The 15,990-nt window shown below is 37.9% G+C and overlaps 1 protein-coding gene across 1 annotated transcript; it reads right to left on the bottom strand.

Annotated features, from left to right (window-relative positions):
- Nucleotides 1-2,778: 2,778 nt before the first annotated feature.
- Nucleotides 2,779-15,075, bottom strand: LOC105438650 (amiloride-sensitive sodium channel subunit beta-like). The gene is made up of 10 exons (XM_030976445.1): nt 15,070-15,075; nt 13,804-13,994; nt 12,828-12,931; nt 10,058-10,221; nt 9,173-9,283; nt 8,671-8,794; nt 7,240-7,328; nt 5,117-5,199; nt 3,754-3,829; nt 2,779-3,356 (listed from the first exon to the last, which is right to left on the bottom strand). The coding sequence occupies exons 1-10, from the start codon at nt 15,073-15,075 to the stop codon at nt 3,192-3,194; spliced, it is 1,113 nt and encodes a 370-aa protein (XP_030832305.1). The 3' UTR covers nt 2,779-3,191.
- Between the last annotated feature and the right edge of the window lie 915 nt (nt 15,076-15,990).

Below are 15,990 nucleotides of genomic sequence, written 5' to 3'. Positions count from 1 at the left end.
TAAAGCTTTAATATTACACCGTATCACAGACACTGATAACACGTAGGGCCATGCATCTTAGATTTGTAAAATTGGAAACGTTGTCAAACAATTCCTTTAAAGCCCCTGAAAGTGTTGGGAGCCCCAAATTCGCTAAAATTTGATCGCAAAAATTTTAATTAATTTGTAATTTAATTACCTTCTCAAATAAAAACGAGTAATAATGTAATTATGAACACTATATTTTGAAGTTTCAAGTTTCAATTTTATTTATTTCACTTTATCGAATATAACATAATTAAACATAATGAACATGGTAATACTTATAACTAAACATACAATAAAGAAAACATAATGTACACGGTAATAGTTATAACAGAGGATACAATCATAAGTATGATAAATACATTGAAAAAGCTAAATAAAGTGGGGGATCTACTAAAAAGCAAAGCTTGTATTATGTAGGTCCCAGGGTATCTGAATAAACATCTTTGCCTTTCATACAGATTATGTGTCTACAGAGGGAACAAAAAATATGAACCGACCATCACATCTCATTGCATTTTAAATGTTAAAAAAAAGGACATACGTGACATACTCGTGATTCCTGCAAAGTTTTACAAAATTCGATGTTGGCTGCAAACGGGATTCACTAAAGCCAAATGTTGTGTGCTTGACGCCACACACATTATAAGAGATAAACTGCCGATGAAATATGAATCGCTGTCTTTCAAATGTTTCTATTTATTGATATCTCTTGAATATATAATGAAACAAAGAAGCTTGAGAAAAAAACAATCTGGAGATGGAGGAAAAACTGGATATTACACATCTTACGGGGGATAACATGCTCAGGGACATCTTGGAAGGGAAGATGGATTCAATTCAATTCAATTTAAATGAACATTTATTTTTCTTCCAAACAATACAATTTATAAGTAGGAACATAAATATAATTAAAGAACTTGTATTACAAGGAAGAAGGCGCGAAACCCGAAAAGCATAGCTTGTAGTGGGTACACCCGAATACATAAATACAATTATACATTATAAATGGGAGAAAGGAAGAAAGGAAGAAAGGGATAGGCAAAGAAGAGAGGAGGATAGAGAGCTTGGAGAAGGAGAAAAGAAGAGAGGAAAAGAAGAGGACTGCAACATAGTATCAATGGAGTGTATGGCATGCATAAACAACATAATGGCAAGATATAGGTGAACGAGGTAAACGAGGAAGAGGAACAAGGGAATTGGGATGGTGTCAAACTTGTTTGTTTGTTTTTATTTCCGTATAAAATCATCACAACATACAAATACATACATAAATCAAATATACGGCGGATAGCCCATTTCAGGCGTATTAACAAAATACGCCTGTTCTTTCATGGGGTTTGGAAATTACATAAAAATCAAATAATTTATACAATCATCAGGAAATTAGAATCAAAAGTAAATTTAATATAAACATTTCAATACACAAAACATAAACGATATAAACATAAGCTTGGGAGGTGACAGATCATAAAGAAGAAGGCTAAAAATAGAGAGATATGGAGAGGATGAAGATGAGGGCTCTGATGTGTGCCCCTGCCTTTGGCTGAACACCAGAGAGAGAGAGAGAGAGAGAAGGAGGAAAGAGAGAGAGAGAGAGAGGGAGGAGAGAGAGAGAGAGAGAGAGAGACTTATGTGCAAATACAACGATCATACCGGCTAAGAGAATGACTAGGCCCCATCAGGCACAGATTTCCATCATTCAATAAATACGTAATAACTATTTGTTCACCCGTCGGACAGAGCGTCCATTATTCACGCACGAGGATTACACATTTTTACGTTAAGATAGTTTCAATTTGTTTTGCTCGCTCAAAATATTAAAAAAGAGGAAAGTTTGCTATTCGGGGAAAAGACGTCAACGCCGCCCCCCCCCCCTTCCCTGGCGAAATTTAAATAGCAGTGGTCCTGGTGCGTAGCTATGAGTGGGGAGAGGGTAGTCGTCCATTAGGGTTAGTTTTCCAGGGGTAGTTGTCCTAGATAGATAGATAGATATTTGGTTTTATTCAAGAAAAATACTGATTAAAAAGTCCGAAGATTAAACAAGTCAGTTAACAATATAAAATGCATAACAAAAAATATAACAAAATACTATGAAGTATACAACGTTTTTAAAATATACCATAAATAATTATATACAATTACCATAAATGATTATATATAATTCTATTCTATCTAGTGAAAGGACTTGGAATTAAAGTTAAAAACAAATTAAAACAGCTTTGAGAGATCACAATACTAATACTTGACATAATCATTATGCAATAATTAATTAACATTTACAAATTCACAATGATATACAAAATACGAACGGTACAAGCAAGAGCAAACATAATGGCCCGAATTCACAAAGGAGGTTTGTCGACAAACCGAGGTTTATGCCCGCCCCCCCCCCACTCAGTGTTATTTAGGGTACGCATATGCGTGTTCCAACCGACCCCCCCCCTTTTTCAGCAAAAGTCCGGTGTGTAAAGTCAATACGGCTCGACCTTTTTCTTTTGTATACGAGCCTTTTTCAGCACCCCCTTTTCAGAAAAAGTGCGGTGTGTAAAGTCAATACGGGTCGACCTTTTTCTTTTGTTACGAAAAGGACATTTTGGCAACACGCATGGGGTTCGTCCGTTCTCGGAGTGGGGGGGGGGGGGGGGGGTTTATGTACGTCATATGACGCGATTTGACGCGTTTTTTTACAAACCTGGTTTGTAAAAAAACAAAAGGAGGTTTGTCGAAACACAAGGAGGTTTGTCGACAAACCGAGGTTTGACGACAAACCTCCTTAGTGAATTCGGGCCAATGAGGGCATAACTAAGAAGTTGAATTCAGAAGGTTTTTGAAGTAAGGAATGGGAGAAAGCATGCGTCTTTGAGTTCGTATACGAGGTAATGTCATGTGTGTAGAGTTCCGAAGATTGCGACCAGTGATTGATTCTCTACTTTGTGGCAAGAGATGGCGATGATCAGGGGAGGTTAAAACTGATTTGGCAAATTTATTTGCTAGTTCGAGACGCCTATTATCCTATGGTAATGCGCTTAGAAACTTTTATAGATATCATTTAATTCTTATTATCCCATCAGGATCGTGGGTACTCCGTCATCATAAGTTGATTGATCACGTCGACAACTACTATCAAACACAACCCGATAAGGTGCGGGGAACTATCACGTGGTCTAGGTCATAGGGTAGACTTTGCCTTGTCTGATCTTGTTCCAAAATCGAGAACAGAAAAAAGCGAGAATGAGCCAAGCGCCTTCCAAAAACTCGAATATAGTGATGATTGAGAGACCAACCCAGAGGCCAAGCTGCCCGCCAATATCGCTCAGAAGATCGGCAATCTGAAATCAAACAAGTAAAATGAAAAGCTTGTGACATTTCAAAATTAAATACGAAATATGATAATTTTGGTAATTTAGAAATGTTAAGCCTCAAGTCTCAATTTCTTATGTGCAGCTCACCCTAGATCCAGCTATACGATATATGATCGAATATATAGTCGTGTTCATAAAATTAGCACGGCCTTATATCCAATTTCAAATTCCAATACTAAATGATTTATATATTCAAATGGCTAAACAATATCAATTTGAAAGGGCGTTGAGGTATTGTTTTAAGTTGTGAACAGTTTCGGAGATGTATGCGATGGAATTTGTATGAATGAAAAAGGGATGTAAGTATCTCGTCTCCATAATCGTAGATATCTGACAAAGAAAGGGAGAGAAAAAAGAAAATTACCCTGTATGCTGGTTCTTGTCGGATGTGTTCATAATTAAACTCATCGTAGAATATCTCCAATTTAGCCATATTCCTCCTATAAACAAGAAAACAATGAATAACAAATGCATATAAACGATGTTCATTAACACTGTGTTTTCGGTTAACATAAAAACTGACCTGACCGATTATTTAGAGTAGTGCAATGTGATGTAACATCTGTTGCTATAGCAACGACATATCATCCGTCACGTGTTGGTGATATCGTTGTTTTGAAGTTAATGTAACATTTCTTAGATTTTTGCAAAAGAATTATTTCTCTACTATCACCACTTCTACTGCTACTACTCCTACAATGATAATGATAGTAATAATAATAATAATAATAATAATAATAATAATAATAATAATAATAATAATAATAATAACAATAACAATATTAATAATAATAATAATAATAATAATAATAATAATAATAATAATAATAATAATAATAATGTTTTGGCTATCAATCTGCTATTCCACTAATGCTTCGATTAATTAACAAAAATCCGACGCTCCTTAATTGAATGCAGTTCTCGTTCTGTATAGTTTATAGATTTTTTTCTTAGTTTTTTAAAAACTGAATTCTTATTGATGAACCTTCAAGCATGAACTCTTGTATGAACATCTTTACTTTTGTTTCATAGTCAACGGCAACCATGTTTTTGATAACATATTAATCTGAAGTACTTGCATAGAACCATTATTTTAAACAATATATATAGTTATAATATAGCAGCCTGTCTCTATACACTGTAAACATTAATCCTTTTAATGTTTTATACTGCATGATGTTATACTGGTCAGAAACTGTTTCATTATCAGAATTCTAATCGTATACTGCATTTAATTACTGGTATTACAAACATCAACTGTAAACTCTTACTTTACTATCAACCACATTTTCTTTATCTTTCTTTCTTTCATTTTCACTATTTTCCCTTTGTTTCCTCCTCCTTCTCATTTTTCTTCTTTCTCTTTTCTTTTTCTTTCTCTTCCTTTTACCATATCACTTGAATTACCGAATGTATTCATTTCATATTTGCCTACTTTACATTGTACTATTTGCATGTAGTTTGTATGTTGCAATTTTATTTGTAAATTCAAGAAGTGTCAGCTTTTAGCTGTGAATTTGAATGTTTATCAATAAACCTTATCAATTACAATTACAAATCTCTTGCCGAAGGACATTAATACTGGACTGGGATTGAAACACTCAACCCTACGATTGAGAGTCAAGTAAATGAACCATTATACCACGACACATCCACTATCGACAGTTTATTCATTTGCACATTTGGTCGGCCTACTTTTGTTTAAAATACTTAAGCCTTCAACTCACCTAGTCCACTCTGCAGTGTTTTCACGATTGACATACCTCCGAATTTCTGCATTATACTCCACCATCTTTTCAAATAGCGTAGACTATGGATCAATATGAATCATGCGATAGAAAAGTTAGGATCAGTATATAAAGCTAGTTATATACCTAACTTAAGAAATCCAGCCATCTGATTGGTCGAAATTGCATTCATAAACTTATTCCTGTAAAATTCCCGGTAAAATTCCAAACCCATGTAATAGTTCTAAAATAATAGTTCTAAAATCCCAGTTACCATGGTTACAGGGAAAATAGTTCAGTCTTAGTGAAATACCCATAGGTTCACATGTTAAAAACTGGTTTGAGCGATCGAGGATACCGTACGTGTGCGAAGAATTGGTCGGTAATTTCAAACCGAAGGCAAAAATGGCTGAAGAAACTCTCCCAAGATTTCAACTTCTTGATGATGATCAAATGCAAGACTTGCTGACAGTAGGGACATGCTAGACAGAGCACCAAAAAGGGTAAATTAATTTCTCCATAATTTTTTTTCCAAAGTCTAGGCCTAGATTCTAGTGAGTAGGTCTAGTAGTGTTAAAATCCTTCCCGTAGAAATTGCACGGAATTCAGATTACACACATCCCTATGCATTGGCATTGCGCACTGGCATTGTATTGCAATATGCATTGGCATTGCAAACTAATATTGCTCGTGATTCTGAAGGTGATACTCAATAAGTGAGGTGTCATATGAAAGCGCAGGTTCTTCTCCATATTCCCCACAGGGCCGGCCCACCCCCAAAATTGTAAAAATATCTTGCTTAAACTAGAACCTAGATCTAGTCTACTCTCAAAGATACACTCATAAAAAAAAACCGTGCAGATAAACTAGAGAAAGGCCAATGTCGTCGGCCTTATGCCAAAAGGGCCTTAACCCGATTTTGGGGGTTATTGAGTTATTAACATCACCTTGTAGATTTCATCATTCTCTTTAAAATGATGTGCTTCACTTGTTGAAATTCGATTTATTTATGAAGATAATTATGAATTTCAAAAGGGCCTTAACGCGTATCTCATCTTTTTTCTTACGCCAAAAGGGCCTTAACCTACACGGATGATCTATTTGCGTTAGGAGGGCCTTTCTGGCAAACCAAAGGTGTTGCGAAACAATAAAATTTCCTTATGCCAAAAGGGCGCTAACTATGCGCGCGTATGTGCGCATAGTTACGCGCATAGTTACGCGTACGATAACGGCAGGTTAAGGCCCTTTTGGCATAACGCCGCGTAGGTTACGCCCCTTTTGGCATAATGCCGAGTAGGTTTTAATACGGCCCTTCTGGCATAAATACGCTACATTCAAGCCTTATGCCAAAAAGGCCCTAACATGTTTTTTGCACATAGCATGTACAATTCTGAATATTTTATAACAAATTTAACACATTTCATGTAAAACTTAATAACTTAACACATTTATCGAAATTGGCTTCAAAAGCAAAAAAAACGACCACAAATTTTGATTATTAGAGAGGCCAAAACCTTTAAACGCGATAACCTCGGAATGGCCAAAAGCAGTTAAGGCCCTTTTGGCATAAGGCCGACGATGTGGTGTCATAAGTTGACTCTTTTGTTTTCGGCATATAAAAGTATTAATGACTGCTTTAATATTCGAGAAATAGTTGTTTTTATACGCTCTCAGGAAGGTTACAATTTGGCTATTGCCCTCGGCACGCCTCGGGCAATGGCACAATTCTAACCTTCCCTTGAGCGTATAAAAAACAACTATTTCTCTCTAAGCAGTCATTAATACTATACCTTTTTCGCCGGAGGCCTAACAGTCATTATGATACAGAAAGTAACATAGGGCAAGCTTGATATGTCAGGAGAAAATAAATGCGTGAAACCGTCATTAAAAAGTAATTGTCCATGTATTTCCTGCGTGAAACACCGGGTGTGGGCACGTGTGTGCGTGTGTGCGTGTGTGTGTGTGCGTTTGTTTTGTGCTTTGTTTCCAATTTTATGGACTAATAATCATTCAGTGTTGGTTGTTTCTTCATTCAATACGTTACCAGATGCCCCAATTTTCCTTCAACAACGACTACTAAAACGAGACAACAAAACATATTAAGCAGGTACCATCTAACTTACCTCATAAGCATCTGAAGGCCAGGTGGAACAACTGACACTTGTCAAATGTGTAATTTCACTGTAATGGGGGAATGAGAGATTTTTGTTTTTGTTTTACACCCCTATGATTCAACACCCCTTCTATCGACACCCTCTTTTACGACAAGTTTAGATCAAACACACTTATGTTTCGACACTCCTATATTCCAACACCCAATTTTCAAAAACCCATATGTTTCGACTGCCTTATTTTCCACCTCCGTAAGAAACGATGATTTTTTAAAAATTTATTTCGACACTCCTTTGTTCCAACACTCCTAAGTTCCGAACACCCTATGTTCTGACTACCATATGTTCTGACAACCCCATGTTCTGACTACCCCATGTTCCAACACAAGACTCCAAAGTTCCTAAACCACTATGTTCCGATACCTCTATGTTTTGACATGTTTTGACAACCACTAAAATAAATGAATAATATATAAAAATTAAAATATATAATAAAAAATACTTACTGGCAGGCGAGGGGGCATTTACATTCCAGTTCGTCACAGGAATGGTCCATCTCGATATCGGCCATACATTTGGTTTCTGGAGGGAAATGATATATTGTATTTCTTATTTTAACATTGGTGGGCCTTATGAAAAGTATGACGACCATCATATTTATCTGCGCACTCGAGAAATAATCTAATAGTAATATGGTCTGATTTACTGAGTAGCCTCGTCAGTATCAATATTGCTCTCTTCGAGGACCCTTCAATCATACATCTACTCTATCTCAGCTATCATAATGTACGAAAGCATTGAAGAAATGTCTTCCTACTAGCTACCCATTATTCATCTGGCTGGAGAGTGGTACTTATAAAAGTAGATCCAGATCTTGCTAAATGACATTAGTGCCGTGACAGGGACTCGAACTCCATACCTCGTGTTTCTGGTAACTTATCCAAGAGACCAATACTTCTAGAAGTGTCGACATTGCACGATGCATACTTTGCACGAAAGTAGTTGTTAACCAGGCTAAAGCCCACATAACTTACAATGTCAGTCTCTTGAGCCCTCTTGTCACTTTTCATCAATGTTCAGAAGGTTCACTAAACCGCCAACCCTCTAGACCGAAAACTAACAAACAAAACACACGTTGTCGGTCTCGAAGACCTTCTTGCCACTTTTCAGAGAGTTTATTTAGACGGAAAGCCCCGAGACCGGCTGCCCCCCCCCCAAACAAAAACCACCCTGCAATGTCGGTCAATGGGTCTTCTTAACACTTTACATAGGTTTCAATAGACCGACGCCCCTTGGGAACGACAACAAACGATAGAGACGTGTTCTATCTTCCCTATGTATTTCTTGGTTTTAAGAGTCGTTTGGGGTGTCACTCTCGAGGACTGAAGGCCCACTGAAGGTCCTATTGAGCTGTCGGTCTACGCCCTCTACGCCAAGGCTTACCAACTCGATTGTTATATTCACATGGGTAGACGGTACGGTTGACTTTAAGAGAGTTTGGGTACGTTGCGTCAAAGCAATCACATCTACTTATCACCTCATTTTGGAAGCAACTCACTTCACACGTCTGTCAAAAAAAAATAGAAAAAGAAAGAAATGCACCTTAAAAAGAGACATAAACTAACTTATGGGGTACTATTTGATTGTTGGAAACATGTTATTTTTCCTCTGCATATCTTGTTGTTACCAATTTGTTTACATTCTGCTAGTTTTTATCTTTGATATGTGCTCCTTTCACAAATGTTACATTGTAAATTTAAATATCTGTTACCAAAATCTCAGAACTAAACTATGTATAATCATATTTTAAACATTTCATATTATGTATAATGATATAGCTGAACCTTCAACAAACTCCAGTTTGATTAATTGATGTATTTAGTTTAATGGATGTAGCATGTTTTTGTCAAACTAAATTCTTCACATACATCCAATATCTATCTACCTTCATGTTGTATGTGATGTTGTAATGTTGATGGTAAATATCATCCTCAATATCCGTTGACAGGTCTGCCTTGCAATCTCCATAGGGTTTCGGTAATCGATCCAGCTCGAGCTGAAACAAGATTACAAATTCGAGATTCAAGATTCAAATAAGGCTGAATTAAATCTCCTGATACATGTTCTCCTGACACGAACACAAAAATGAAGGAACTTGATAACAGAATTTGATATAGAGCAGATGTGAGGGATGGCCTGTCTATGCTGATTCCCCTATCAACATTTTATTGTGAATTTCGAAGTAAAATGTGATGCTTAAAACGATGCCGAGGCCTGATTTTTTAATATTGATGCCAAAATGTTATGTTTTAGGAGCCCACCATTGTTTTTATGCATTGAGTCAGAACAAATGTTATGGCTGAAAATGTTCGTTTGGTATAGAAAACCCACTATGAACAATACAGTAAAATATGGAACAGGTTAAAACTCATAAAAGACAACAGGGGCACTGAAGTTTCTCCAAAAGGGCCCAAAAGTTTTCTAAGACCGATAAATTCAGTTTCGTGGGCTGTACTATTTTGTCAGTTATTGCTCGATTCGTGGTCATTTTGGTTGTGTGCCTGAGGTAGTCAAGATTTCCCGTGTTTCAACAAATAGAATGATGAGACAGACGATCGCAAACTCTTACAAGAAACCAATCTCAAGGCAAATTCAATAGTCTAGTGCTTCAACTATTGAAAGATTCAACCATCACAATAGTGCCTTTCATAATCTTAATGTGATGTATAAGACAATGCATTCGGAAATTGAAATTGTATTTGAGTTGATTTCTTAAAAGTCTTGGAAATCATGTTGAGAGCGATTATTCTTGAAGAACGCTTTGTCTCACCTTGATAAATGCAATGGCAGTGGCGAAACCTGGGGACACCAAGACGCCATCTTCTGCAGGGAATGGCATGATGGAAGGATGGTGGACGCTGACCCTAAAACTTGCTTCTTCTGTCATACCTTCTACGTACTCATCCTGCTGCACAAACAGCTCCAGAGAAAGACCTGGTTTGAGTACCAAACAGTCAATAGGCCCATTAACTGACCGTTAGGAATATGCAAATGAGATGATGATTAATAGGGTAATTTCAAGATGTTGCTCGAGTTGAGAATAATAAACGGATCAAAGGTAACCAAATCGTCTTGATTTTCTTTATATATTAATATAATTCTGAGTTGTGGAAGGGCCAATGTGAGTTGATTGCCCCGACCCAACATTACACTCTCTCCCTCTAAAATAGAATGAAATTTTACTCTATTTTCACTCTACCAACATGGTGTAAATTTAGTGGACATTCACCCTTAAACCTGACACCTCACTCATCCCTTTCGCGTATTCATCAAACTGAGAAAAGAGCTCCAGAAAAAAAAAAAGTTTTGGAGAACGGTGGAAGCCTATATCAAACATTCACTTATACTCACTCTAAATAAAGAGTGACATTCACTCTATTTCCAGTGAGTCACATCAGTGATTACTTAATCAGGATTGAATATCAATTTTTTTTTTTAAAGAAGACTTAATTTTCACTCTATTTTTTCATTGTTGTCACCACCCCAGGAAGTCACGTTAGTGATCACTCGATCTATGAAGTGATCTCTAATATGACTCTTAGAGTGGCGATTCTACCCCTCTGAGAGGACGGTCCTAACACTGCTATTTTAGAACATTGCCATTTTAAAGTGAAAGTTCCTAAGTAACTACGTCAAAATGACTAAAGCAACTTAAACCGTAACTCTACTATAACGGTTAAATGCCGATTTTTGGATCATTTAGACAGTTTGCATAAACCAATGGCACGTCCAAAGAGCTAGACCCGTAGGCTGGAGGTAGGGAAGGGGAAGGGGAAGGGGGCTTGGTAATACCACTCACAGCACGGTATATAAATTTACATCACGAAATATACGACAGAGAGAATTAGATATCAAGAACTTTGATAGGGTGAAGCTACTTATTAATCTATTTCAAATAGAATCCTATTGAATTGCATTGAATTTTCAGGGTTGTCAATTATTTAGTTCGGTTCAGTTAAGCGTTGGTCACATCTGCGTGTTTTTAGTCCGTCCCGGCCCCCCCCCCCCACTCAGTGTTATTTAGGGTACGCATAATTATGGGTGTCCCAACCGACCCCCCCCCCCCTTTTCAGCAAAAGTCCGGTGTGTAAAGTCAATACGGGTCGACCTTTTTCTTTTGTTACGAAAAGGACATTTTGGCAACACGCATGGGGTCCGTCCGTTCTCGGAGTGGGGTGGGGGGGGGGGGGGGCGGGTAGTCCGTACGGTTTTTGTGTAGGCCACGGCCGCCACGTTTTTCTGAAAACGTAGGGAGGGACGCCACGCCTGGCCGTGAACGGTTGCGTGCATCGTACGTTGCGCACGTGTTAAGTGCGTTGTACGTACTTACAACGTGCTTACAACGTACGGTCTCCGTGCGGTTGCCACGTTATCATACGGAGGCCGTACTTACAAGTGCTGCTCACGTTCGGTGTCCTTACTCACTCGCATGTTGTAAGTGCGTGCACGTGCGATGAACTGTATGTTTATATAGGACGACATTCCGATGTTCTCCAGAAGTCCCAGCTGTTGCTGCCTCAAGATGCCGCCCATTCCACTGAAGAGACTATATACTGCATAAATCAGTGCGAACAACGTGCGTCGTAAGTGCTTACTCGGTACGGTCCACGTGAGTTCTGCGTGCTCATTGGATAGCTGAACTGGGGAAGTGGCGAGTAAGCACGGACCACGCACTTATCACGTGCGCCTTTAAAAGACGCACGGAGTCAGTGCATTGTGCGCTCGTTGGCAGTACCGGGCACGCACGTCACACGCACTGGGGTGAATCGGTAGCCCGAACGCAGCCCGAACGCAGCGAAAGTTCCTTGTGCACTAAAAGTGCTACGGTGTGTCTGCGTGCTCCCAAATCCGTACGGAGGCGGTACTCATCACGTACGGATACCCAAATTTTTCCCACGTTTTTGCACGTAGACAGCACGCACTTGCAAGTACGGCGGGATGTGACCACCGCATTAAAGACCGTCAACACTACTGGGCCAGAAGGGATTAGACCACATAGTGAGGTCACTAACAGGTGGCTATCTCATTAACTCAGCTCTCAACTAACATAAGAAAAGAGGATCATGGGGGACCAACAGGCACCGATTGGGGAAGTTTTCTATATAGAGGGAGCAAGTAGCTGCAAGTAGGGCAGTGGGGCTTTAAAAGTAAAATTCTTCTCTTCTACAAAAGTATTCACATTCATTGCTCAAATACAAGATGTAATATATTATAAATAGAGTGATTCCTTTTTAGAAGGCGTTAATCCCTTTATAAGCGTATGTCGAGCACGCAAAAATTGAAGTGGATGATGTTTGTTTGTTTGTTTGATTTTATTTCTGCATTTTTTAACATGATAACAAGTCATAAACAAACTAGGTACATAAATAAATCAAATAACTATACCTTATAAAAAAAACATAGTTGACACATCATTTCAAAATTGAAAAATGCATGAGACCGCCATCTTAAGCGAGAGCTTGAATGTGATGGTGGCCTTGCATATGATGTAATCCGTAACCACCTATTATGAATAAATGAAGGAGTGTTGTTAAACTTACCGTACTTAGAGCCTGGTCGGGTGGTGGTTAATTGTTCCCCGTTTTGTCCAGAATTGAAGGTGTAACAGTTTCCCAGTTGGGAGTCGTAAAACTTTGTAAAATTTCTGTGAAGTAGAAAAAGTGAAACGTTAACTTCCATGCTGCTTATAAGTATCGGCTTGCATGGTGATGTAGATATACAGTAGGCCTGCGGTTCAGGACTTGCGGCTCACGACTCCCCAATCCTCCCCCTCTGTCACATGGTGCAACCTCAAGCCTACTGTATAACCAGGGAGGTTTAAACTCTCACCTCCCTGGTATAACATTAACTTTATTTACAAGAAAAGGGTCACATAACATACTTTTCCTTTATACCAACTTTCAAAATCTTATTTTGAGTCGTGGTGACCTTGATCATTGATTAGCCATTGTATATGGATATGATTTCTTTGATTATTTGTGGTTATAAACGATTAAATTTGTCGAATTTGTTGTGTAAATAAAGAGTCCTATGGAAGAGGGAAATAGTTTTTTTTACATGGATTTTGAATAAAAAAAGACAATTTCTTTTTCTTTTCAATATTTTTTTTTTTTTTTTTGGGGGGGGAGGCTTTACTCAGCATCTATCGCCAAATTTGAGAAATCTAAGGAGAGAGGACCCCCTCTTTATTGATTGTTGGAAAAATTTCCAGCTAACTAAATTTGGTCCTTAATGGTCCTATATACAGCGGTGTCCCTAATTCTCATAGTGGCGGGTCGGAAGGGGGGTGGGGGTGGCACGTGCTCTTCGGTTTAACCCAATTTGGTATAGCTTAATTGTACATTAAACAGGTATCAAATGAAAATAAAACTTGTGCTCCTTAATTGTGCCTCTTGACAACAAATGTAGACCCCGAGGCCAACAGATAATTTACAAATATTTTTTCTTTGCTTGCCAGAGACTATTCTTCAGGCTGGTGCACCCCACCCCCTCCCCGGGGCCAAGTAATGTCCTTACTCGGGCGAGCAGGGTTTGCCTTTCCAGGAGCAATCAAGTAGCATATCATCCAACTTATGACCCAGAGAAACCCGCTCTTCTAGAGTCTCATTGGCGAGAGCATCTACTCGAATACGACGTTTCTCGTAATCCACAGATTCCATGACATAGAACGAAGGTGAAGCGATACGAGACTTCCAGTCTTTGACAGCCTGAAAATAGAAAAAAATAAAAGATGGATAAAATCAACTGATAATCGATGTATTTTTGATTGCTTTTGATTATGTATTTGCGCTGCCATGCAAACTTTCATTCCCGTTTTTGTATTTAATTTAGGATTTTGGTCGAAGGGTTTCATAGATCTGTCATTTAATTTAGAAACTGCTCAACTAGCATTCAAATTAATCGTCACCTGTCGAGGCGTCATTTTTACCATTTAAATTAACACCTGTCATTCGTATTCAAAATACGTTTATTCAAGTTAGGAACGTTAGGGCATATGCCACACACGTAATAAATAATGCAATTAAAATGCATGATTTGCCATTGGGGTCTATTCTGTTAGTCCATTTATTCATTTTCAGGACAATTCATATGGGTGTAGTCAGACATTAAAGGTACTATGTCCCATTTGCAGGCCAAAAAAATGAAAAAGTTAAATTCCAACTGCATTTGAAAGATAATACAAATTTAGAACTTCCCTATAAAATGTGGGGCTTGAAAATGTCTTCAAATGGGAAAATAACGACTATTAGTTGTCAATCGACTTTAGGGCTATAGAGCCCAAAAGTAATAGTCTTGATTTTCAGACAATTGTACCGAATGGTCACACGTTTTATGCTGCGCAAAGAGTCAATCAGTTTAATCTTGGCCATCACAAGAAGTGGGTTACTGGTGTAGACAAATGCTCATGTACCTTTACAGCTCTTTTTAAGTATGTTATACCAAAGAAGAAAAAAAGCCAGTCAGTCACTCAATAGTGTCTGACAGTGAAGTCTAGCAGGTAAATGTGTTTCCTTGCATAATTTGGATATGAGGACACTGCTAACGTTTCAATTTCACAGATAGGACATACATGACATATTCATAATTCCTGCAAAGTTCTACAGCATTTGAGGTTGGCTGCAAAAGGGACATAGTACCTTTAAGTAAAGAAGGGGCGAAATCAAGGGATATGGCATTTCTGCACGGACATGTTCATATACCCGGGAAAGGTGGGGGTATCCTCAATCGCCCCTTTTACTGCAGACTTGGAATTTTAGAAAAGTAATTCACATCGTCTCTTACACCCATCACACCTAAAAGACAAGACAAACATCTTCCTAACATGAACATTTACAAACATATTGAGACCATCAAGTCCGTAGATGCAAGTCTTTTTTTCTTTCTTTCTTAACAATCAAACTTAACTGCTGATGAATATCAGATAAATCTAATAAGTATAAGTGTATAAATGAAGAAAATAAAATATGATGAAATACACATGAAAAAACAATCTTGAAAGAAAAAGAATGAGCTTTAAAAAGTGTGTAATAAACGAGAAATGTATATTGACCATCAATTTAAGAGCACAAAGTGCTAATTTGAATGCTATACAAATGAATTAGAATGCTAAAAGTACACCGTCGCGTTGTCAGAAAATCGTGTTGCGCCAAATCGAATGACCAAATAGCGAAAAAAAGCACACCGTTCATTAATTCGAATGAAACATACATAGATTCTAACAAAAACTTCATACATTTGAAAACTACAAAATACCGAGATATACCTGACAGCACTAAAACCGTCGAATTTGAACGCAAGACAAATTTATTTTAATGACAAACTCGCGAATTTGGCCTGAAAATTATATTCTCTACTCCTACTACAACCATGCGCGGATGCACGGGGGGCCCGACGGGCCCGGGTCCCCCTGACCTTTTTTAAATATTTAAAAAAAAAACAATAATAATAATAATTAAAAAAAAAAAAGTTTTATATAAAAAAATATATATATTTAGTGCTCACACTACAACCCCCCCCCTCCCCCCCACTGAGCGAGCGAAAATAACGGTCTGCGCGATTTTCAAATTTGAACCATGGTTGAACCCAACCAAATTGATTAACGACCGAACATGAACAGCTATTGAATATAATAATTAAACATAAATTACCTCAGACATGTCGACTTGTTCATTAGTAGACCCTCCTTGAGTTTCATTGCCAGAA

The sequence above is a fragment of the Strongylocentrotus purpuratus genome, unplaced genomic scaffold (assembly GCF_000002235.5).
Source record: "Strongylocentrotus purpuratus isolate Spur 01 unplaced genomic scaffold, Spur_5.0 spur5_scaffold_9, whole genome shotgun sequence".
NCBI lineage: Eukaryota > Metazoa > Echinodermata > Echinoidea > Camarodonta > Strongylocentrotidae > Strongylocentrotus > Strongylocentrotus purpuratus.
Note: the sequence above shows the minus strand (reverse complement) of the source record. Positions and strands in the feature narration are given on the sequence as shown.